Raw genomic sequence first — 25,858 nt, 5'->3', positions numbered from 1 at the left:
ATAAACCTATTGGACTCTAACCTGCTGTCGTGTGACTTTTGACTTTGTCCACAAATATTGCCAGATCTGCTGAATTTCTCCAGCACTTTGTTTTTACTTCAGATTACCAGTATCTGGAGTATCTTGCTTTTATTTTAGTGGAAACTTCAGCCTTTTCTCTTGCCTTATCCACACTTCAATGTACAGTACATGTATTAGAATTTGGTTCTGTCACGTGTGTCCCAAGTTCAAAAGTACAATGAAAACTGTACTATGTTGCCACATAGCGCCAGTTTAGGTACAAGGTAATGTTACAACGCAAAACTAGCAACATGAGATTTATCCTGTACAGTAATGTGAAAATTTGAGGCCAAGAACTATTTTTAAAGTAAAAATTAAAACTTTGTTAAATTAGAAGAGAATAATCAGCTCACAACTATTTACACCTTTTCTTTAATCTATCCTTACCTTTCTTTCTATAATAGTCTGATAAAACTGTCAATTAAGATTTACAGGAAAAATCAAATTTTAAAACTAGCCAGCAGTCAAATCATCTTTCTCTGTGCAAACTCCTTCTCTAAACAGGTACCTTTTGAGAATTCTGATTAGCAGTCTACAGCTGTTGGCAGCTCTCCAAACTGTTCAATTTTCCCCAGTCTTACAATTGATACTTTAGAATATATTATTTAAGATTATCAATGTACTCAATACTAAATTCCAATCAAGGTTGAATTATTTTGGGGGGGGGGGGGGGAGAGGGTATAATTTTAACTGATGGGCTGAATTCAAATCTGTTATTTTGTTCCCAGGCAACTAGCTACCCCAGTTACCTTGTGTCTTATTGAGAACACTTGGTGTAGTCACTGCTCGTTTTTACTCTCTTTCTTTAAGGTATATCATACCCACATATTCATACCAGGAGCTAGTTCCAAATCTTAGATACAGGCCATTCTCCAATAATGCATATTGTGTCGACGTGATTTGGCTGTAATGCAATCAGTGAATTGGGGCATGTTTTTTTTTCAAAACACGAACTCCTGTTGGCTAACTCACAATTCTGTTGAGATCACGAACAAAGAAACTTGAGATGGAGTAAGTGTGTGTGAGATATTGTGTTGTGATATTGTGTGTGAATAGACCCAGAATGAACCCTGAGGTGCTAAGTGGGAATGAACATATCAGTGCTGTCAAAGTCTGTGGAAAGGAGACCAGGATTCATGCCTCCCAATACAGCAGGACCAGAGAATGGCTAACCACTTTGCTGTTGTTATTATATGTATTCGACTATATATGTTTTCTTTTTGCAAAGTGTAGTTGCCAAAATGTTAAAAGTATATAAGCTAGGATAAAAATTGTGATTCTCATGGAAAGGTCCATGTAGAATCAAAAAAGGTGACTGAGATATTGTGTTATAGGTTATCTTTATTAAATCACTCACCAGCTTGCTATGTTTTACTGCATTTTCACACCTTATCAGCCCTTGTTACAAGCAGTGCTTACCCCTGAATATGTGTAGTGTCCAGAACAATACCATCCCCATCAGGTCTCCACGAAACATAATATTAATCAACCCTTACCAGCCATCTCTTGGACCTGAATAGATTCCCCAATTAGTAAGTACCAGTTAAATACCTTTTAACTGAGCCATTATCCCTTTAAGAAACTAACTGACAAAACCAATTTTGTGAAATTGCATGGGTGAATGAATGAAACTCATACAGGCAATTAGTAAGTAAATCTCTCAACCCAGCTGCAGTAATCAGTTTAACATACTTTTATTAAGTATAGGTGCAATTTCTAACTTATTTAGATCATAGAGGCCTAGTAGTTTTGCTAACATTTACTAATTTAAAAGACAAAAGCACAAATACCTTAATTATGCAAGCAGACTGGACAGACACTCTTAATCCCATCCGAAGTAGCAGCCAGCATTTAGCATGTTTTAACCTATCTCCTGCCTCCCAGGATGGAAGCCCTTCAAAACTTTGTGTACTATAGATAAAAAATGTAAAACCATAATAATGGAATTTTAATATGTAAGAACTATATTTTAGGATTCTGTTGCCATCTCGAACTTGTGCTGTGATTGTTGAATAAAATAGCTTATTTTCACCACTCAACGATTCTGGTTATTATTTGAACTCGATCCCACAGTGTCTGTATAGAATATCCATTTTTTAAAAAAGTGATCTGGGACTACCTTTCTCACCATAAAACAGAAAGCATTATCAATTTATGAGGATCTAAGGGAAAAAAACTGAAAATCCTGCAGTTCTGCCTGTGTTCAGTGCTAGTTTGCTGGCTTTAAGAACCGCTAAGCTTTTCTAAATTATGTGGTAGATCTGCCAGTGCAAGTGAGGAACGTGCGCCGTCATTTCCTCCTGGGGTGAAAAAATTGATTGAGGAAGAAGGCTACACCTTGGATCAAATCTTCCATTTGGATGAGACCAGTTTATATCAGAATTGAATGCCCTCCAGAACCTACATTTCTGAGAATGAAGCGCACGCTCGAGGTTTAAGGTTGCAAAGGATCATGTAACTGTATTGCTGGGTGCCAATGCTAGTGAAAACTTAAAACTTAGGCCTGTGTTGTACCACTCTGCCAACCAACAAGTCTGGAAAAGTTATCTTTAGTCCACTCTCTGTGTTTTCCTTTAGGACAAGCAAGAGAGGTTGGATATCGGGGCAAACTTTTTTCTGATCTTGATGTTTTTAGAAATTATTGCAGGAGAAAAAATTTGGATTTCAAAGTTCTCCTCATTCTGGTCAATGCACCAAGTGGAGACTGATTGACAACAACTTGTTACTGTGGGAGAAACTGAAGTTCAAGATGAAGATGAAAAAGTCCAGAATGCAACATCCCCAGAACTTCTCACTTCTCTTTTGTCTTCTATCCTGAGGGAAGTTGAAAAGCGGTTGCAGCTCTTAGAAGATGATGACCACAATGCGGAACGCAGCAGGATAGCAGTTTGTGGTATAAAGTCTTATGTGATACCCTAGAACCAGCTTCTTTGTGATAGAAAAAAGATGGCAAAGCAGCAAAAACTAGAAGGAGAAAGTGAGGACTGCAGATGCTGGAGATTCAGGATTCCTGAAGAAGGGCTCGGGCCTGAAAGGTCGACTCTCCTGCTCCTTGGATGCTGCCTGACCTGCTGTGCTTTTCCAGCAACACATTTTCAGCAAAAACTAGAAGCTTTTTTTTAAGCCAACTTCCAAGAAATAGTCTGAGGACAATAAACCACAGCCATCTACTTCTTGACTAAGGGCAGCACACTGGCACAGTGGTTAGCACTGCTGCCTCACAGCACCAGAGACCCGGGTTTAATTCCTGCCTCGTGCACCTGCCTGTGTGGAGTTCGCACATTCTCCCAGTGTCTGCGTGGGCTAAATTGCCTATAGTGTTAGGCGAAGGGGTAAATGTAGAGGAATGAGTCTGGGTGAGTTGCTCTTCGGAGGGTCAGTGTGGACTTGTTGGGCCGAAGGGCCTGTTTCCACACTGTAAGTAATCTAATGTAACCTAAATATTAACTCTTATTTTGTTTCGATTTTTACTGATATTATTGGTGGTCTGCCCGTAACCCTGTTTTCCCGTTAGCCACCTTATTTCTATTGTGCAATTTTCTAATATAACACTTGAGTTCCGTGTGATCTAATATAACGGAATAGAGTGTACTAAAATAGATTAGGTACAAAATAGAGCAATAAAGAAAAACAAAAATTTCTACATTCCAGTTCTTCTTTGTATAAATGAGGAAAGTAAAGAAATAAAGTTCAAAGAAGGGCGGTACAGTTGCTCAGTGGTTAGCACTGCTGCCTCACAGAGTCAGGGTCGATTCCAGCCTCAGGCTGTGTGGAGTTTGCACTTTCTCCCCGTGTCTGTGTGGGTTTCCTCTGGGTGCTCCAGTTTCCTCCCACAGTCCAAAGGTGTGCAGGTCAGGTGAATTGGCCATGCTAAATTGAAAAGGGAATTGGGTCTGGGTGGACTGGTTTGGTCGAAGGGCCTGTTTCCATACTGTAGGGAATCTAATCTAATCTAATCATAAACATTACAGCCCTTTGCACATGCAGTCACGCTGGGGCTGGCCCCAACCGCTCTCACAAGATGTTGGCCTCTGTCTGTAACAGACTGACCACACTGACCTCCCCACCAGCCAGCCTGTTCGAGCCCGCTGGCCGTCCAACGCTGGGAGTTTGACCGCCAACCTGCTGGCTGTCCTGCTTTGCTCCATTGATCATCCTTTTCTGCACTGGACCACTGTCTGTCCCAATCTGGGTCCGTAACTGCTGCAACGCTCCGTCACCGCCGTTCAAGGTCTAGCTTTATAAAAATAAACTACACCACCGTTTTATATATTTGTAAGATCTATCTGGGAGCTTTGTGATTTTGTTTTTAAAAGCACGATTTCCATATAGATAGGCAGATTTCACAATCGTGCTTCTTTTTTGGATCACAAACTTTATCTCGGGAAATCCACAAATACTGTACACACATTTTCCTTATGGAATTGGAAAATAACGTTCAATTCTCTTATGTTGGTTCTGCTGTTTAATCTTATTTTCTGTTATGAAAATGATATTTTCTAAAGTGAATATTGAATTATTGTTATGCATTTATTAATGCGTGTTTGACAATCATATTAACACAGTTTTCAATCATAATGTAGCTTTTGATAACTGGACGACGTTGATTTGCATGTAACATTATAACTAATCCTTTAGTCGTGAATTCCACTTCACTGTTTCGGGATAAAGTTCATGTATTGGTGTTCTACAGTAGCGTTCTGTACCCACAAGTTTTTTCCCGACAAATCTTGGCTGACTTTGTCCATTTCGTCCTGTTCGTAACAAACGAGTTGGATCTTCCAACGCCAACAGAGGTGAAGGTTGAAATATCCATCACTTTTGCACTCTTGGACCCACTAGAGGTTCTGACATTTTGCCCGTGTGTAGTTATTACCTGGGAAGTTTAAATTTGAAATGGGTTGGTTTCTCCTTTGCAAGAATATTTGATACACGCTGGAAACACAAAACGTAACAGAATATATATCAAAGTATATTATGCCATAATTTAATTTCTGGTATAAATGAGTTATTCCCAGTGTAATTCAACCCAAATGACTCGCTTACCACTCCTGACTCCACCCAACCACAGATACCCGACCTAAATCAGACGAGGGGCTCTCATGACCGACACCAGCTAGTCACCCACCCGATGTTCCCACTTCCCCCGATCTGCATATTCAGCCAAACTTGCCCCCGAGCTGCTTGTTTACCCAGCCCTCCAAGAGTGCACCAAGTCCCACTCTTTGTTTTCCCTTTCCCTGTTACTCGACCACCCTCTCCTCCTCCAACCCCTTGACCAGCTGCTCATCCACCCCCCCCCCATCTCCCCCCTCCATTCCTCCCTTCAGCCAGGCGACCCTCATCCATTCTCACCTTCCCCATCATCCATTCCCAGCCCCCTTATGTCCATCTACTCCTACTGCATGTATTGAACCCCCACTCCGGCCAGCTATGCATAACTTCTATCCATCCACCTCGCATGCCCCCATCTAATTTTGCCCCCATCTAATCTCCTCAGATATTGTTGGTCTCCTGAAACCTTTTCAAAAACTTTAAATAAAGCTAATTGCAGCTGATGCCGTGAAACAGTAGGAGGAGAGTGACCTGAGATTCGCTGGGTGGCTGCTCTGAGTGATCGCTGCTGATGGTCAAATTTCATTTCAGGTAGCATGGTGTTGAATAACTGCTTAACAATGAGCATGTTTCATTAACGCGCTTGGTGGAGAGATGTGAGCGGAATTGCTCTCGAAATTGGCGAGAAGTTTAGGAGAACTTGTGCTGCAAAGAGATCGAGGTTTTGGAGGGAATGTTTTCGTAGTTTTCTGTATGTTAGTTCACCTGGAGATATTGTTCAACAACGTTCGGAGTTGTTAACGGGACAGCGTTTACCACACTAGGCCAGAGACTGAGATTTAGTCCAAGAAATTAAGAATTCGCGTGACAAGAAAAGGTCAATGTTAAACAATTAAAGTGAAACAGTGTGGGAAGCGTGACCTTTCACAGTTCTTCCACATCTCATTCCTAAACTACTTTGTTTGAGACACGACGTGGAGGTGCCGGTATTGGACTGGGGTGGGCGAGGTTAAAAATCACTCAATACCAGGTGATAGGAGAAAGCGGGGACTGCAGATGCTGGAGATCAGAGTCCAGAGTGCGGTGCTGGAAAAGCACAGCAGGTCAAGCAGCATCCGAGGAGGAGGAGGAGAGTCGATAAAGGGCTAATTCTCCTGCTCCGAGGCTGCTGCCTGATCTTCTGTGCTTCTCCAGCACCCCACACTCAAACACCAGGTTATCGACAACAGGTTCATTTGGAAGTACCTGTACTAGCTTTTGGAGCAGATGTGAACAGGTTGTTTTCTCCTTGTGGGAGAGTCTAGGACTAAAGGGTGTAAGATCTGAATAAGGGGTCACCCATTCAAAATGAAGATGAGGAGAGATTTCTTCTGAGGATTGTGAATCTGTGCAATTCTTTCCCAAAGTGGACTGTCGAGGCTGGGTCATTTAGTATATTCAAGGTTACATTGTTGAGTATTGAGTATATTCAGGGCTGAGAGGTTTTTTTTGATTAGTAGAGGAGTGGAGGGCATTGGGGCAAAGGGGTTGAGGATTTTCATATCAGATATGATTTCATTGAATGGTGCAGCATTCAATGTGGAGCCTACTTCTGCTTCCACATCTTCTGATCTTAAGCTCTTAACATATACTTTAAAGTTAAAATTGATTTTATTTTGGATTGAGTGACAATGTATTTTCATTTCTTCAGTCATGGCTTTGAGAACCGGTTTGGTCTACAATGAACAAATGAAGAATTACAGCCTGCTGTGGGATTTGTAAGTGGTGTAATATGTCTTATGTTTCTAAAGCAATCAATTCTTTTGCTTTAAAGTTTTTAAGAAGCACTGTAAATAGGTAAACCTTGAAACATCAGCAATTCTTGACTTCACACAAAGCAATTTTAAACTTAAGTAGTTCAGCACACCATTTTCCTACAAATCTCTCCAGTGTGATGCAGTTGGGTGGGACGATGCTTTGCTTCCTAATTTTAATTTTGTCAACTTAATGCAAGTCACTTTCAAAGCATAGTAATCCAGTGACATCTGTTAATGATCTTGAGACAGAGGTTCAATTTCACTTTGGCAATGGGCAGAATATAACTGTAACTACTACTGGAACTAATATTATGAACTATAACTGGAATTGAAAGCCCCTCTGCATAATGGTAATTTTGTAAAAATCCAATTTGATTCACCAATACCCTTTAGGGAAGGACATCTTTGCCCAATTTGACCTACAAGTAACTCCAGATCCACAGTTATGTGGTTGACACTTAACTGTCCTCTGAAATGGTTTTGCAAGCTGTTTAATTCAAGAATATTTAGGATGAGCAGCAATTGCTGATCCTGCAAGCGATGCACATGTGCTATCTTCCCACTCATATCATTATCTCTGATATTCCTTGAGAACCTGTCTTTGATCCCTCTACATATGGAACATAGAAAAATACAGCGCAGTACAGGCACTTCGGCCCTCGATGTTGCGCCGATCCAAGCCCACCTAACCTACACTTGCCCACTATCCTCCATATGCCTATCCAATGCCTGTTTAAATGCCCATAAAGAGGGAGAGTCCACCACTGTTACTGGCAGGGCATTCCATGAACACACAACTCGCTGAGTAAAGAATCTACCCCTAACATCAGTCCTATACCTACCACCCCTTAATTTAAAGCTATGCCCCCTCATAATATCTGACTCCATACGTGGAAAAAGGTTCTCATGGTCAACCCTATCTAAACCCCTAATCATCTTGTACACCTCTATCAAGTCACCCCTAAACCTTCTTTTCTCCAATGAAAACAGCCCCAAGTGCCTCAGCCTTTCCTTATACGATCTTCCTACCGTACCAGGCAACATCCTGGTAAACCTCCTCTGCACCCATTCCAGTGCCTCCACATCCTTCCTATAGTTTGGCGACCAAAACTGCACACAATACTCCAGATGCGGCCGCACCAGAGTCTTATACAACTGCAACATGACCTCAGGACTCCGGAACTCAATTCCTCTACCAATAAAACCCAGTACGCCATATGCCTTCTTCACAGCACTATTTACCTGGGTGGCAACTTTCAGAGATCTGTGTACATGGACACCAAAATCCCTCTATTCATCCACACTACTAAGTATCCGACCATTAGCCCAGTACCCCATCTTCTTGTTACTCTTACCAAAGTGAATCACTTCACACTTACCTACATTGAACTCCATTTGCCACCTTTCTGCCCAGCTCTGCAGCTTATCTATATCCCGCTGTAACCTGCCACATCCTTCCTCACTGTCAACAACTCCACCGACTTTCATATCATCTGCAAACTTGCTCACCCAACCTTCTAGCCCCTCCTCCAGGTCATTTATAAAAATGACAAACAGCAATGGTCCCAAAACAGATCCTTGCGGAACACCGCTGGTAACTGCACTCCAAGATGAACCTTTATCATCAACTACTACCGTCTGTCTTCTTCCAGCCAGCCAATTCCTAATCCAAATCTCCAACTCACCCTCAGTGCCATACCTCCATATTTTTTTGCAGAAGCCTACCATGGGGAACCTTATCAAATGCCTTACTAAAATCCATATACACCACATCTACTGCTTTACCCTCGTCCACCTCCTTACTCACCTTCTCAAAGAATTCAATAAGGTTTGTGGGGCATGACCTGCCTTCACAAAACCATGCTGACTATCCTTGATCACATTATTCCTATCCAGATGTTCATAAATCTTATCCCTTACAATTCTGTTTTTCATCTACATTCTGCTTCACAACAATATTACCTGAAAGCTCAGCATGTAATCTGACAGTTAGCTGTATCTTACCACCACCTTTCATGACTTGTCAATTGTTCCTAAATTATCAGCCTGTTTATCTAACATCTGGAACTAGATAATTAAATATTGGGAAAACTGAAATAATTGTATATAGTCTAGTTAGGTTCTAAGGAAGGTTAATTATTATATACCTGAAACCCAACCAGTCTGATTTTCTTTCTAAGTACTGCACTCTTTTTATACTTGGGTGTCAAACAGGTTCAGAAAAGATTTATGAGCATGTTGCTGGGACTGGAGGATTTGAGTCATAAGGGGAGGCTGGATAGGCTGGAACCTTTTGCACTAGAGTGTAGGAGGTTAAGGGTTAAGCTTGAAGAGGTTTATAAAAATCGTGAGGGGAATAGATAAAGTGAATAGCAGAAGTCTTTTCCCAAAGGTGGGGGTGTTCAAAATTAGGGAGCATATTTTTCAGGCAAGAAGGGACAAATTTTAAAAGGACCAGTGGAGCCATGTTTTTCACACAGTGGTTCAAATGTAAAATAAACTGCCAGAGAAAGTGGTAAATGGGATACAGTCACACAATTAGGAAAGCTTTAGATAAATATGGACTAAATGCAGGCAACTGGGACTAGTGTAGTTTTGGAAACTTAGTTGGCAAAGATGAGTTGGACTGAAGGGTCTGTTTCAGTGCTGTATTACAGCCTTTCAGTAGAAGCTTATGCTGACCATTATCATATGTGTTAGCCAAAAAAAAGGTATGATAGCACAATAGATATGTTTTCTTTATGCTGTTTGTCATGGCAACTCTGAATAAAATATTGAAGTTCTCAAACTAATTAAATACCATCCTTTTCCTAATTGCCATTGGTTCTGTAGAAAGATCACTGGACCCAAGACATGAACTGTGACTTCCCTCTACAGAAGTTGCCAAATCTGTTGAGACTTTGCAGCAATTTCTGATTTTTGTTTCAGATTTCCAGCATCCAGAGTTTTTTGGTTCTTTGAACTTTCATCTGGCAAGTAAAGAATTGCTTATGACACATTATATTAATCTTGGTAACACTCCTACTTTTGGCTACATTTTAGCCCAGTTTGCAGTATCGAAAAGCCAGAGCGACTGTCTGCTTCTCATGAAAAACTGAAATACTATGGTCTTCTGGAAAGATGCATCCCACTATCTGTTCGAGAAGCCATTGAAGAAGAACTTCTGTTGGTTCACAGGTTGTACCTGCATTTAAACTTATGTTATCAAGTGTATTTATATGTTTATCCCCTTTGACTTAAAGATTGGGCAGCAGGCTGTCACCCTTCTGTGTCTTTCCTACTATTATTCCTAAGAATATCAAGTGATCTTGACATGTAATTGTTTCTCCTATTTGTTTTGGCGATAAACAGCCAGTTTCTTATTTGCATTGCTCAGGGGGAACATATGCTCTGTCTTTTTCCACTGATTTTTGGGTTTTTTTTAAACAATATAGCAAATTAAAAATTTAGTGCTTAAGAAAGGTCATAAAGGTAAGAGGTAGAGAAGCCAAGTACTAAATCAGGCCCATGAACAAGAGAATTCGAATATTGCAGGAAAAAACACAACATTTTGCTGAAGCTTTTGTTTTACACACATCGGGACAATTCACAAGAATACCAGTGTGAAAGGAAACAATATTTATTCTCTTTTAAGAGGAAAGTACTGATTGGTTGGCTACTGGATTCTGATTCATAGAGGCATTGCCATTGGAAAACACACTAGTTAAATGATTGAAACAGATCAGCAAGAGGGTGAGGTAATGTTTCATGGTAATGTCACTGGACTAGCAATCAAGAACCCCAAGCCAATGTTCTGTGGTCACGGGTTTGAATCCATGATAGATGGTGAGATTTAAATCAATTTAAAAAAAACTTGGAATAAAGAGTTGGCCTGATGGTTACTACTGTCAGTTGTAATAAAAATCCATCTGGCTCAGAAATGCCCTTCAGGAAAGGAAACTTGCCATCCTCGTAGCGATGTGGTTGACTCCAAACTGCCCTCTGAAATGGTCTATCAAACCCACTCAATTGTATTAATCGTTAGTTGTGGACTGCAGCAGTTCAAGAAGGCAGCTCAACACCACCTTCTCAGGGGCAACTAGGGATAGGCAATAAACGCTGGCCAGCCAGCGAGACCCATATTACACAAGGGAATAAAACAAAAAGAATGTGTGTACCTCTGTACATAACCTGCTGCATGATGCAAAGGTGTATAAATTACAAATTGTTTTTATTGACCAAAAATTGCACAAATTTGGGGAATGAGTATGGCTTCAGAAATTGATTTTATTAAATCATTTTCTTCTGTAATGACATTTGTTTAATTGGAAGTTTTAATCATTTTCAACAAGTGAGTACAACAAATACTAATTTTATAACTGCAATACTTGAGCTTTGAAAAAGTGAACCGGTCCAGCCAGATCGCCTAGATTTCCAGTTTTGCCATTGCCACTTTTGAAGGTTTTCCGAGGACATGTCTATCTTGTTGACACAAGCATGGAAGCATAGGAACAGGGGTAGGCTTGTGAAGCTGGATTCATGATTTCATTAGATCATGGACTGATTAATTCAATGATAAAGCTAATCACATCAATCCATGATCAGAAACTATAATACATATTACCATTGCTAAATCTACATACTGTATTGCAAAATGCAATTAATTTCGCTAAACTAGTGATTTGAGTTAGTTCACATTGAAGTGTTTTCTTTCTTTAGCTTGGATTACATAGAAGATGTGAAATCTACTGTATCTATGAATGTTGAAGAGCTGAAGACATTTTCCTATAATTATAATGATGTGTACTTCCATCCTGTAAGTAAAATGCTACTTGTATCAAAAAAATTCATAATTAAAATTCAGGAGAAAAATCATGTTTCTATTTCTTTTACTGTGCCAACTCTCTTGCATTGGCAGCACTTTCACTTGCATTGGACTTGGTAACTTCAAGACTCCATCCCAGGACTGGTCACATAACTTAGGCCAGGTATCTCCTATCTGTGTATTAGGAATCCATAGAAATCTCCTATGGATTAAATCTGGGCAAATGGGTCCTCTTGTGGCACAGTGGTGGTGTCCCTGGACTGGGAGGCCCAGGTTCAGGTTCCATCCGCTCCAGTGGTGTGTATTAACATTTCTGAACAAGTTGATTAGAAAAATAGGTTAAATGTGGATAAATGAGCCCTTTTGTGACGTAGTGATAGTGTCTGTATCCCTGGACCGAGAGACCTGGGTTAAAGTTCCATCGACTCCAGAGCAATAAAATCTCTAGTCAGGTTGTTTTGGAAAAATAGATTACATTAAACATTACATCTGAGCAATTAACTCTGGTGATCAACCAACAGGGCTCCACCTCCTTATTGAAGAGCTTTGGCTGCTTTAGTTTTAGATTTTTAAATGTAGGACTAATGGATTGATGTAAATTGCGTTTTGATAGATCTAAAATGGATTGATTGAACAAGACCACATTCTCGTTGGTAGAGTTCTGTGAAGCTATGAAAATCAGAAGTTTGTGAACTCCTAATCTAAGCTGTCACTTCAGTAGAACTTTTGAAGTTTTCTGTTTTATTGTCAATTTTGTTTTTCCCAAGAGCTGTCAAACTCAATCTACTTGTTCTGTGTAAGAAGATTTCCTAACCCTTGTTAGCATTCTAATCGCAAAAGACTATTTGCCATTTGTGGTATGCTAATATAGCAGATTAGCTGCACTCTTTCCTTGTGATTCACAAGTAATTTGTTGAATGTGAGGTGCTTTGTGATAAGCTGCAGACATGTTAAGGGGTCATGCAATTTAGAAGATATCTACTTTTTGCTCCATGTACTCACTCTGACTTCAGTGAAAATTACTGGAAATAGGAAAATCTTTCAATATGGAGTACTGGGGTAGCATGTACAACACTATCTTGATTTATGTCACATTTAACATTTGTTTTTTAATTCTTATACATGTGCTGAATGCAGAGTTTCAACTAGGGATTGAATTATGAATCGAAAAATGATTGCATTAACAATAATTAAAAGAAAAACACGACTAGAGAGTCGAGCATTTGAACTCTGTGGGCCCAGTTAATCTTATACACGGCAGAGCTGCTTTAGTTAGCTTGACATTTCTGGGCTAAGGGACATCTTATGACTAACAAAAATGGAGTATCTAAGGTCCCGGTTGTAAGCTGTTACTCTATAACCCTTTTTATGTGCTGATGAATGAGAAGTGTTAGAGATGTCATTTCTCCCAACTGCGGCAAAACATCTTACTGATGTTAGAGTCCAGGCAAGAAACGTAACTACCAGTGTGCGATGGTGGACAAGTTATTGGGTATGTATCCATATTGAGAACGTGAAAGAAGAAAATTTGCAAAATGAGGGCCCTCGTGTGGCACAGTGGTAGTGTGCCTGCCCTTGGACAGGGAGGTCTGTGTTCAAGTCCCACCTGCTCCAGAGATGTACAATAACATCTCTAAACAGGTTGACTTAAAAAAAAATGTTTTTTTTAAAAGAAAATTATCTTGAAAGACTTGAACCAGGAGGAAGTCAGGCAGCATGTTGTGACACAATGGATCTGTATGAGAGTAATCCAATACTAAGTTTGCTAAAATAATTAATCAACACTTAAACATGTCTAATAACCCAAGCCACAAAAATAATTACAGATAAGAAAGTAAACCTAAGGCAACATTTTTGCCTGCTGGAGAGTATTTTGAGAATTTATCAACTAGGTAAACTGTTTTTAAAAAAAATAGTGGTTGAATTGATTACTGGCAACTAAGTTTTTCAGCATGTTAATTCAACTATGTGACTTTATTACTAGTTTTATCAAAATCTCATTTTGTTTTAGAATTCTTACCACTGTGCCAAAGTAGCTCTGGGAGCAACTCTGCAGCTTGTTGATGCAGTTATGTTGGGTAAAGTAAGAAATGGGATGGCATTGGTCAGGTACTGGATAAATTCATATTTATATATTTCATTTGATTTTGTGAAATATGTGTTCGCATGATAAGACTTTTTTAAAAATTCATTTTCCCAGACCTCCAGGTCATCATAGCCAGAAGAGTAAAGCCTGTGGATTTTGTATCTTTAATAATGTAGCAATAGCAGCCAAATATGCAAAAGAAAAATATGGAGCAAAGAGGTGAAGATCTTTTTTTAATTAGAAAACTTGGTTTATTTTGCTGATATCATTTATAATTTATATCAGTCATCTCTTCCAGGATTCTGATTGTTGATTGGGATGTGCATCATGGCCAAGGAACTCAGTACACATTTGAGGAGGATCCCAGGTTAGTACAATCTCATTTGTGCTTTTACAAAACCAAAATTGATATTACAGGGGAGAAATCTATCCTGGCCAGTGGTTTTGTTATAGTTCCTGTCATGAGAAAGTCATCTAAATTTCCAAGCGAACTTGGCTCTTCCAATAGCTGTGTTGATGAGTGCTAAATTGATTTTTTTTTTAAAAATCCTTTCTTTCTCATCAACATGTTCAGAGATGTTATTACACATCTCTGGAGAGGGTGGGACCCAAACCCAGGCCTCTCTGTTCAGGCATTAGGGACACTATGCTGCACAACAAGGGGGCTGTACTGATAAATTGGTAAAGTCCCTGATTTAATTGTCTTCACCCGGATGGCCATTGGCATACTGAGGTTTAACTGGGTTCCCAGGAGGCTAGTTATTTTAATGTGATTTATGTACAAACAAGCAATTTTGTATCTTTGGTTTCTTTTAGTGTTCTATATTTCTCATGGCATCGTTATGAAAACCAGCAGTTCTGGCCCAATTTAAAGGACTCTGACTACAGTGCTATTGGAAAAGGCAAAGGGGCAGGATTCAATGTAAACATTCCATGGAACAAGGTGTTTTTATTGTAAAAAAATTATTTTGATTTGAACTATCAAGCTGTTTGCATCTTATAAAACTAACAGTGCAGTAGGGGAGTGGTGCTGCCTGTCATATATGTGCTGGTGCAAGCTTTTGAACTGGTTGTTTCTTCCTTACCCACTTTCCTTGCATCCTTTTAATTTATTTCTGGTCTTGCTGACATAATCAATAACAATGGCTTCTCTTCCTACTGCACTGTTACCGGAGAGATTTCCCAAGGATTTAACTTGGAACCATGGGTATTTCTTAACTGCATCTCTCACTGGCAATCATCTATAAGCATAGCGTTAAATTCCATACTTCATAAGTTAAGTAAAAATAACTTTTTCTTTTATAACAGACAGGAATGGAAAATGTTGACTATCTGGCAGCTTTCTTCTACGTTTTACTTCCGATGGCTTATGAGGTAATTATTGTTACATTTAACTATTTCAATAATAGGATTGTACTCCTTTGTATTTGTAATTTGTTAATAAATGACTTATTGTCATTACAGTTTAATCCAGAATTGATTCTGGTTTCAGCTGGATTTGACACTGCAATTGGAGATCCAGAGGTATTTTTATAAATTGTCTTTACTACTTCAAACATAGACATGATTTGATCAAGATGAAGTTATTTGTATACGACCATGCTGACTATTTTCGATTTACTTTTTTATATTACTAATATATGACTAATAAGCTGTTTCCTCTATTGCTCTTTCTTACTTGCACACAGCACTATTTATGTGCAACATAAAACTATTGACCTAACTGGAATCAATTGTTTTCTTTTGTTTCAAAAAGTTGTTAATATTTTTAACTGAGCCATATTTTAAAATAGATGCACTTTAAATTGCATATCATTTCAAATTATAGCACCACTAGGCATGAACAATTTATAAAAGTTGAATCAACTTGCATAGATAACTTCTCCCCAGTAAAATATGTCTTATTTCTAGAAAGTTACTTCAAGATGTCCAAGTGTTTTGGCCCTAGGAACACAATTTGACAATTTCCTCTGTCATCCTCCAGGGTGAAATGTGTGCTACACCTGAGTGTTTTGCTCATCTGACTCACTTGCTGATGCCACTAGCTAATGGGAAACTATGTGTTGTGTTAGAGGTATGAACATTTTCTCTCAAATTATGCATGCTACCACAGAGCATTTTATCAAATTGCTTGTGATAAAGGATTATGTACGAAAATTCACTGGTTTATCTTTTATATGGGTAACTTTGAACCTATTAAATATACATTAAAATCAGGTACATGTTTGCTAGTTAATATGTAGATAATGTAATATTTGTGAAGATGCAATTTATTCAAGTTTTGCAGCAGATTGGAATGTCGTGGAGAGATTATTTCTGATATCATGCTGGATGATTTTATCTTTTTTACTTACAATTACTAAACTGGTCTAAATATGTAGTTTCTCTCCAGTATTACAAGTGGAATTCAGAAAAACATAAATGTACCTCAAGTTTTATCCCATTTCTTTGTTTCTCTTTCAATTCTGTGAGGAATTATCATTCATTTAAGGTTTAGTAATTTGTCATAACCTATGCCATTTTGATATTAGTAGTTTCTTGTCTTTTGGGGTGGTGATTCAAAACCCCACATTGATATTTCATTCTTAATCTAATCCATTGGAGAGCTGAGGTTTTGCCTTTCAGCTGAGGCATTAGCTGAGGTACAATCTGCCTGTTTAGGTGAATGTTAAAGAAAACTGACGATGGCAAACACAACATTGTTCTATTAGAAGCATAGATTGCTTGAATTAGTGAGACAGGCATAGACACCCAATTGTATTTTTGCTGGCTGTTGCTGATTGTTTCAGTGGAAATATAAATGGTAGGGCTGGAAAGCCAGTGTAGTGCCATTGTTGTATCCCTGTGTTGTTGAAGTATCTTAGAATTAAAAGAGCGAGGAATGGAGACTGCATGGTTGAATGGTAAGATATACATTTTGAGCTTGTGGCACATAGTTTCCTTCCTTTCCCTATGCTGTTTGCCTGGCAGCTGGTGTCAGGTCTTGTTTGGTTACTGCACAATAGCAACTTCTTGACCCGGGATTGTGACTAATGTGGACAAATCAAATCATTAGCAGGAGATAGATAAGGATTTCTCAGAAATAGAAGGGTCTTGAAATAACCTTTGAATCTTTATGTTCAACTGATAAGCTATAGGTGAAAGTAGCTTTGATTGGCTTTAGAGAATGAATGTTGAAGGCACACATAACATGTCCAATCACATCACTGTGGTTTGCAAAGTTGTGTGTTTTTTTTGGATTATATTTTATCTTTTATATCCTCTCAATTGGGGAATGAGAATATTATTATGTATACTATGTTATCTATTATAACTTGTATTATATAATGTTATCTACATTTTGTTTCCAAATCTTACAATCTCATGACCCTTTGTCCACCATTATTGTTTATCCTAGAAAGGCTTTATCCATAAGCTAGATACTATTCCTGAATTAATTTTTAGTAGAAAATTTTTAACTATAAGAAATAAAACAATGATGACTTGAATTTCAAAATTATATTTTCAGTTTAATAAAATTAAATAAAGTTTACTTGATTAATATTAAAGTGGTTTGATGCATATGTTAATGGACTTCGAGAGAATTTCCTCTTCATGTCAATTGTGTCATGTCCATATCTATTCTCCATGAGACCCTGTAACCATAAGGATTTTTTCTTTTAGGGAGGATACAATTTACGTTCCCTTTCGGAATCTGTCTGTATGACTGTCCGAGCATTACTAGGAGACCCTATGCCTCCGTTGGTTGGGGAAATTGTGCCATGCATAAGGTATTTAATCAATTAGCGTGGTTTTGTTTCTTTTATTTTACCACATTACTCAGTTTGTGTTGGACTTTAACAATGTGTAGATATCATAGAAGGACAAATATAAGTTGTTGGAGAAAGCTCTTCAAGGGTCACTGGACTTGAAATGTTAACTCTGTTTTCTCTTCTCAGGTGCTGCCAGACCTGCTGAGTTTTTCCAGCAAATCTCCAGCATCTGCAATTATTTGTTTTATTTAAGGATAAACAAATTGTAAAATTTGCTTCAAGTTTCTAGTGCTTACTTTATTTGCATAGCAGCTATTTACATACTTACTCCAAATCATTGTTCTTGGTTTATATTTAATTCTTCACCCTAAGGTTTTTTGCTCAAAAAAAGGTGGAGTGCATTTTCTTTAACAAAATTGTTCTAAAGTTTATTGTTACATTAACACTTTGGTATTAATGAAATTGAGTATTTTTAATTGCTGCACACGAAGAGTTTTTCAAGATGAGACTGATCACCAGATCAGGATGCTGCAAATGTTAGTGGAATCTGAGAAATAGCTGCCAATGTAGTGGTAGTTACATAAATTTCAGGGCTAGGAGCCTAGTGATAATATTACATAGTGATGTGATGGCAAACTTCAAATGCAGACCATTTGAATTTTATACATTAACAACTGAATAAATTATTTTAAAAAATTGTGTCCCAACAGTGCCATAGAATCTGTTCAGAATGTGAGAGCTGTGCACCAGCCATACTGGAAGTTTTTAAAATATCAAGGTAACCTTGTGAAAAATTATTTGTGCCATAATTTGACTCTTTAGGGTTGTAGAAGCAAGGTATGGGATTTGACATTCATGCCACTGAAGAGCTTCAGTGTCCCAGAAAGAAACATTGAATATGCATATATATCTTCAGTCACTCTGTGTGGCAAGTACAGTGGCCAGATGCAGAATAAAACTCATGATTTGGTGATGTCGGTGTTGGACTGGGGTGTACAAAATTAAAAATCGCACAACACCAGGTTATAGTCCAACAGGTTTAATTGGAAACACACTAGCTTTCGGAGCAGCGCTCCTTCATCACCTGATGAAGGAGCGTCGCTCCGAAAGCTAGTGTGCTTCCAATTAAACCTGTTGGACTATAACCTGGTGTTGCAGAATAAAACTGTTCACTTTGGGGCAATTCAAAATGGTGGTGGTCTGAAAAGTCTGCGATGTTGGGGCAAGATGGATTTCCACCCCCTCCACCTCCAGCAACCCCTAAGAAAAATAGTTAGCACAAAGTAGGTAAAATATCTAGAACCTTTTTAAATTTGGATCTGGAAGCTCTGGAATCGAGATGAAAATTACTAAGGGAATAGGAGCGAAAGGATGACAGCAGGCAGGGCATTCTCCCACGGTGTCGGGCACTCCCGCAGCTGCTGCTTCGACTCCCCTGGTTACGCCTTTGAACCCGGTGGAGCAGCAGCATCTACTCTGCGTTTGCAAAACTCCGACAAAAAAAAATTGAACCAATGCTGGAGCCGATCTCTGCCATGCTGAAAAAGCATGAGCAGGAGATTCAGTCATTGGATCAAGGTGTGGAAGCGGTCGAGTAAAGGACAGTGGCATCAGAGATCACGACAGAAAACTCTGAGGGACAGAGCTGAACTCTGGAGGGCCAGGTTTAGGCCGTGCTGGACCAGGTCGACGACTTTGATAATCGAGGTCGGAGGAAAACTTGCAGGTCGTAGGTCTTCTGGAGCGTGGTGAGGAGGACAAGAGTCTGGTTGGGTTCCTGGAGAAGTGGCTCCCGAAGTTGCTGGGGCTGGAGATCGAGTCGGGCCGGCTGACTATGGAGAGGGCCTATCAGATCACGATGCACAGGTCTGGGTCAGGCCAGCACCTGGTCCTCATGCGTCTCCAGCACTACAAAGACAAGCAGATAATAATAGAAACTTCCAGAAGATTGGGAAGAGATCTACTGGCGCTGGTATTTTAAGGTTCAAGAATAATGTTTTTTCAAGACTTTTCTGGGGCCATAATAAGAGGAAATCTTTTGATGTTCTGAAAAATTGAAAATTTAATATCCAATATTCTCTGAGGTATCCGGCAGCACTGTGTTTTAATCATGGGGAATCTGTTTCTAATTTCGACTCAGTGGAAAAAGCAAAAGAATTTGTGAACTCTGAAATAATTAACTTGGGCCGAAGCCGGAAGTGGAAAAATAAGTTTGTGGACAATGGTCTAATACTTTTTTCTTTTTCTTTGTTCTTTTCCCTTTTGTGGATTTTAGTCCTATAGGCTTGGCATTGCTTTGGTATAAAATTTGGAATGTTTAATATTTCATGTTATTTCACTTTTTTTTCTAGGTGAGGGGTGGTTACTACTTTTGATAAAGATATATGGGGTTGAGATATGGAGGGGAGGGTGTCCATTGTTAACTTTCATGAGTGTAAATAACACTTTTTTTCTGTCTGTGCGTTGCCTGGGTTTGGGATGCAGTTTTAGATGGAAGGAACCAGGAGGGCAATAAGGTTTGGAGTGAATGTCCCAATTAGCAAGGTGGGGAGATCTCTTGTGATTTGTCATTTATATGTTTGTTCATTCAAGTTAGGAGTGGTGGTTAGTTTTTTTTTAGTTTTAGTAGTGTTTGTAGGGTTAGTTGTTAGATTTTATAAAGTCTGTGTCGTTTCCACTCGCTGCATATTGAATGGGCTTCTTCCTCTTGGGGGACTATGGCCTGCGGTGGGTGGCCATGGCTAGTAATCTGTTCAGATAGTGCACCTGGAATATAAAAGGGAGCCACCACCACCACCTCCACACCGCCCCCCCCCCCCAACCCTGCCATTACAAGAAAGAATGTGCTGTCCAACCTTAGGAAGGAAAAGGGTTGACATTGCTCTGCTGCAAGAGATGCACTTAACTGATAGGGAACATTTGAAGTTACAGCAGAGGGGGATACTATAGGTTATTCTTCTCCTTCAACTCTAAAAGTAGCAGAGTAGCCATACGTGAATGGAGGAACCTCCCATTTTGAATGATAGATCAAATCCAGGATGAGCATGGATGGTTCATCATTCTCAAGGCTTGAGGACATTGAGAAGAGTATGGCATCCTGAATGTTTATTGTCCCCTGGCGCAACCCCTCAAATTTTTAGTTGTTGCAGTCTATAAACTAACGGCTCTTGAGATGCGCTGTACGATTATAGGAGGAAACTTCAATCATCTCACAGACTCTGTGGTCGGCAGGATGCCAAGGGCTCTGTCGGGTACACCTCTGCAATCTAGACAGCTAGGAGTTGGGGCTAATGGATGTATGGAGGTGGCTCCACCCAAATGGGAGGGATTTTACCTTCTCCAACCTGCACAAATGCCACATGAGAATTGATACGTTCTTTATTCCATCTGTTGTTTGGACTCTGTTGGCCTGCGAGATTGAGAATATAACTATTTCGGACCATGCGGCAGTGTACTTGGTTGTCATGATTAAGGGTAGTGGAACAGGCATGTGGCACTGGCGTGTGAATCCCTTTCTGTTGAGGGATGGCAACTTTATACATGACAAGAGAGTTCAGGGCCTTCTGGGATGTCAATTTGAGTATGGCCAGTAATCCTTTGGTGCTTTGGGAGACCACCGAGATGTATGTAAGGGGTCTGATTATCTCATATACAACAACTAGAAAGTGGCAGAAAGAGGAGCAGCAACGGGTGCTTGAGGCCTGACTGAGAGCAGCTGAGTCAGCGTGTTGTAACAGACCATCTGTGGTTAAGTTACATTGGATAACAGTTCTCTGAGCTGCTCTGGACTCAGTGCGCACACAGATGGCAAAGGGAGGAGTCTCCTTTACAAAGCACAGATTGTTCAAATATGGAGATAGGAAGAAAAGTGCTCTGCAGTCCATTATATCTTTGGGAGAGAGCTGGTACCATCATCCATGAGCTGAATAAGATTAATACCAGATTTTGGTAATTCTATGCAGGGTTATACCAGTCGGAGGGCTGAGAGGATGGAGTAGCGAGAATGGAATCCTTCAAAAATCTGGACCTCTCTGGTTTAAACACAGAGCAGGCCTCCCTTTTGAATGCACCCCTGACAATACAAGAGGTGCAAGAGGCAGTAGGGCAGCTCCAAAGTGGCAAACCACCTGGCCCAGATGGGTTCCCAAGTGAGTTTTACAAGGAGTTTATATACCTGTTGGCTGAGCCACTTCTGGGGATATATAGTCTCTCGTGTAGCCAGGACTGCCTTCTGTCCTCTCGTGGGGTGGCCAATATCCCCTTCATTTTAAAGAAAGGGAAAGACGCCAAGGATTATGCTTCATACAGCCCTATCTCATTTTTGAATGTAGACTTCAAAATAGACATCAAAGGTGCTGGCCCTGAGGTTAGAAATAGTACTGCCTGTTATTATAAAAGACGACCATACTGGCTTTATCAAGGGCCGTAGCTCTTCCTATAGTATCAGGAGGGTATTGAATATAGTGCAAGTATGTCAATAGAGATTAATTCCAGGCTTGGTGGTCTCCCTGGATGTGGAAAAGGCGTTTGATCGGGTGGAGTGGTATTCTAGATTGTTTTGGTCTTCGCTAGGTGAGTGGCAGTGCTATGTAGTGACCCCAAGGCGGTGGTTATCACGAACAGTGTTAAATTGGATAATTTTAGAATTGGGAGAGGCAGCTTTCTTGCCGCTGCTATCTACTTTGGTAATTGAGATGTTGGCGAAGGCTATCCAGAAGGACAGCGAAATAATAGCACCAAAGGTATGAATTGAGGAGTTCAAAATGACTCTTTATGCAGATGATACAGAAGAAGACCATGCTCTTGGCTCAACCCTACAAGTCAGACATAAAGAGAAGAATGCTTCGATGTGGGGACACTTTCAGTCAGTACCATATATCATTTACAGAGAGGGAGCACCTTGGGAGATATGGAGAGACTCCATGGGACCTGGAATCAGGAACTAGGAAAAGAAATTTAATTGGAAACATGGGGGGATAAATGGGAGAATGTGAAGAAAATTTCAATATGCAATAAAGCACAAACTATGTAATTGAAGAACCTTCACAGGGCCCTTCTGGCACCAGAGAGGTTAGCAAAAGTCTTCTCCAGGATGTCCCAATTGTAAAGTAAGCACAGGCACCTGTACACATTTGCTTTTGGTCCTGTTAAAAGATTTATGAATACTGGGGTGCCATAGTGAATGAGCTAGAGAAGATCCTGGGAGTTGAAGTTAAGGTGGGCCCAGTATCCCTTCTTTTGGGACTGCCGAATCTGTCCTCTCTGGGTGAACTCGGGAAGAGTTTATTTAACATTCTTACACACTGTGCAAGGAAGAACATTCTAATGAACTGAATATCAGAAACACCACCCCGCCCAAGTCTTTTGGGGTGATAGTCTTGGGGTACGTGCTCTATCTTACAAATATAGTGCACCATGGAACAGACCAATTTTATAAGACATGGAGGCCCTTTCTAAGTTGCACAGGCACTGATCTATTGGTGGTACTGATTAGGGCCTATTATATAGTCATGAGGACCCAGCGGGGAGGAGGCATAGTAAATATACGCATAATAATTGTTGCTCCTGTGGACAGGAGCTTCAGTGAAGGTGCGGTGAGTGGAGTAATATAATGTAACTTAATTTAATTGGAGCTTAATTTAATCTCACTTTGTTTAATTTAGTTTAAGTTAATTAGACAGGAGACTATTGCACCCTGTAGAGTAGTAGATAGTTTATTGTTACAACATTATTAATACAATAATATTATTATCTCTTCTGGGTCTTAATTTTTTTGTAAAAGAATAAAAATGTTTTCAATTTTAAAAAAAATTGCTCACTGTGCTGTAAAATGTATGCAGTAATTCTAATATAGTATAGTACATTTCATTATAGTTTTTTTTTCTAGGTTTAGGAATTTTTCAAATCTGAAAGCCATATTTTCCACCTGTTTAGAATTTTTAAAAAAGGACAAAAACCCACCATTAGATTTGCGTAATCCATTGTGTTCTACATTTTGGCAATTTTATGCCACGGACCAGTGTTTTTCAGAACTGGATTGCTTCCACGTGGCATTCGATGCAGAGGCTTTCCAAAATGCTATGAAAATTTTAATCATTCTCATTAGATTCAAATCTGCAATATTTGGTTAGAAAAGAGACTTGCCAATTACAGAAAAGAACAATAGGAAAATAAAATGTGAGTAAGCATTCTAGTTATCTTTAATAACTCATTAAACTCATTCAAATGAGTGTCAAGGGCACACTGAGTCATTCATTTTTATAAATCATCCATATTTCAGTTCAAATCATGCCATTTGCCCAAACCTGTCTATGTACGATGTATTCAAATACAAAATTGATTAAATTCATACTTTTTCTCATCAGTAAGGTTGCATTTTATGCATTTAACTTTGAAATGATATTTCAACAACATTTCTTGTGTCAATTCTTAATGGTACGCTGTTGGATTTGCTCACCTTTTTTTACGAACAAGGAGAGGGATAGGCCATTTGGCCCCTCAAGCATGCTTTACTATTAAGATCACAGCTGGTTTGACTGCAGCCACACATCATCTTTCTTGTACATCCCCAATAACTTTTCACCCCTTCCTTGCCAAGAATCTGTCCACCTTTGCCTTTCAAATATTTCAAGACTTTGCTTCCTCACTTCCTCTTTGGAGAAAGAGAACTCCAACGAGTCATGACCCTCCATAAGAAACATGTTTTGTTTCATCTCTCTCTCTATTTTAAACAGGAGACTCAAATTTTTAAACAGTGTGACCCCTCGTTCTTGATTCTCCCACGAGAGAGCATAATTTCCACATTTACTCCTTTTAAGACCCCTCACTTAAAGCTCCTGTTGCTATTTACTTTTCTAAACTCCTGCAAGTACAAACCCAACCTGTTCTCATAACACAATGCACACAGTCCAGGTAACAGAATTAAAAGCAATGAAGATCTGAAACAAACACGAAATGTTTGAGATGGGTATTGAAAAGTTTCTGTTCCTCTCTCCCACAGATGCTCCTAGACCTGAGTTTCTTCAGCATCCTCTGTTTGTTCCAGGTCACACAAAACCTGACTTCTCCTCTTTGCTTACGGAGTGGTTTTGATTTGTTTTTCTAGGTGATTGAAGCAGTAAATTTAGTTTTATAATTAAAGTGTATTCAGAAGATTGGTTGAATTGAGTTTTGATACATAGGACAGGCAGGATCATCTCCTATATTGATGGTAGGAAAGTTTGTCTTATTTTGCAAATATACCGCTGCTTCATTCCTGAAATAATATCTCATTTTCTTTTGTGTGTAAACAATAAGAAAGTGGGCTAAATACAGACAAATTAATTTGTGCTGTTAACTAGTCTTTTACTTTTTACAATTTTTTCAGATGTACTTATTAATGAGACACAACCGAAGAAACAGAACTTTGGGTTTGATGAAAGTGATTCTGAATCAAGTACAGTTACAAGTACAGAAGAGAAGAAAGTCCCTACAGGCTCCGATGTGAATCAAGACTTTGAGGAGTTTATGGATTCCCACATGAAGAAAGTTCTAATATCAGCCCCTGCCATAAGAACTGCATTTGCTGGTTGTATAGAAAAGCTAACCAAATTGGATCAATGCCTCAAAGTAGAAGAGAGGAAAGTCACCATAGACGAAGCTGGAATTCTCTGCAGGTTAGCTTGAATTGCATAAACTTAATTTTTTGGAGGCACAGTTCAAGGGTAATCTGGAGTGATTGGTTTCTAAAAAAAAAACCCAGGAAATTCAGTAAGAACTTGAAAGCAAGGTAATCACAGAATTGCCCAGTAAAGGAGGCCATATGGCTCAATGTGTTTGCACTGGTTCTATCATCTTGTACCTTCAGTAGAAATGTATTGGTTTCCTAATTCTCATAGTTAAAGTGAAGATTAATCTAAATTGTTGGAATAAAAAAATTTAAACCGAATAGGCTGCAAATTTTGCAAGTTAACTTGTAACCACAATGTTTCAGAAAGTCAGGAAACAGTCTAGGAAATGCATATCTCTTAATTTGACATCTTCAGTTGACAAGAGTGAACAATTTTTTTTTCCATTTGTTCAGGATGTATTACCCACCCGTATTACCGCGAATGTGGAGATATCTTCCTGAGCCACTGCATTTCTTAAATGTAGGAATACTAGACTGCTGTTAGGGAGGGAGTTCCATGTTTTGACCCAATGGCAGTGAAGGAATGCTAATATAGTTCCAAATCTGAATGTTGTGTGACTTTGAGGGGAGCTTGCAGGTGATGTGGGTTCCATGTGATGACTGTCAATTATTTTTCTATGTAGTAGAGGTCTTGGG

The 25,858-nt window shown here is 39.3% G+C and overlaps 1 protein-coding gene across 2 annotated transcripts in view; it reads left to right on the top strand.

The window, feature by feature from the left end:
• Positions 1 to 5,656: 5,656 nt before the first annotated feature.
• The window catches only part of hdac10 (histone deacetylase 10), a 36,224-nt gene continuing 16,022 nt past the window's right edge, over positions 5,657 to 25,858 (top strand). For both annotated transcript variants that reach the window (XM_060843166.1, XM_060843165.1), the window contains exons 1-14: positions 5,657 to 5,706; positions 6,806 to 6,872; positions 9,954 to 10,088; positions 11,610 to 11,706; positions 13,727 to 13,824; positions 13,916 to 14,020; positions 14,100 to 14,168; positions 14,618 to 14,744; positions 15,110 to 15,175; positions 15,266 to 15,325; positions 15,786 to 15,875; positions 17,465 to 17,571; positions 18,264 to 18,331; positions 24,920 to 25,208. In XM_060843166.1, the coding sequence (XP_060699149.1) occupies positions 6,808 to 6,872; positions 9,954 to 10,088; positions 11,610 to 11,706; positions 13,727 to 13,824; positions 13,916 to 14,020; positions 14,100 to 14,168; positions 14,618 to 14,744; positions 15,110 to 15,175; positions 15,266 to 15,325; positions 15,786 to 15,875; positions 17,465 to 17,571; positions 18,264 to 18,331; positions 24,920 to 25,208 (1,376 nt within the window). In that variant the 5' untranslated portion in view covers positions 5,657 to 5,706; positions 6,806 to 6,807. The remainder of the gene's footprint in view (positions 5,707 to 6,805; positions 6,873 to 9,953; positions 10,089 to 11,609; positions 11,707 to 13,726; positions 13,825 to 13,915; positions 14,021 to 14,099; positions 14,169 to 14,617; positions 14,745 to 15,109; positions 15,176 to 15,265; positions 15,326 to 15,785; positions 15,876 to 17,464; positions 17,572 to 18,263; positions 18,332 to 24,919; positions 25,209 to 25,858) is intronic.

The sequence above is a fragment of the Hemiscyllium ocellatum genome, chromosome 23 (genome assembly GCF_020745735.1).
Source record: "Hemiscyllium ocellatum isolate sHemOce1 chromosome 23, sHemOce1.pat.X.cur, whole genome shotgun sequence".
Taxonomy (NCBI): domain Eukaryota; kingdom Metazoa; phylum Chordata; class Chondrichthyes; order Orectolobiformes; family Hemiscylliidae; genus Hemiscyllium; species Hemiscyllium ocellatum.
Note: the sequence above shows the minus strand (reverse complement) of the source record. Positions and strands in the feature narration are given on the sequence as shown.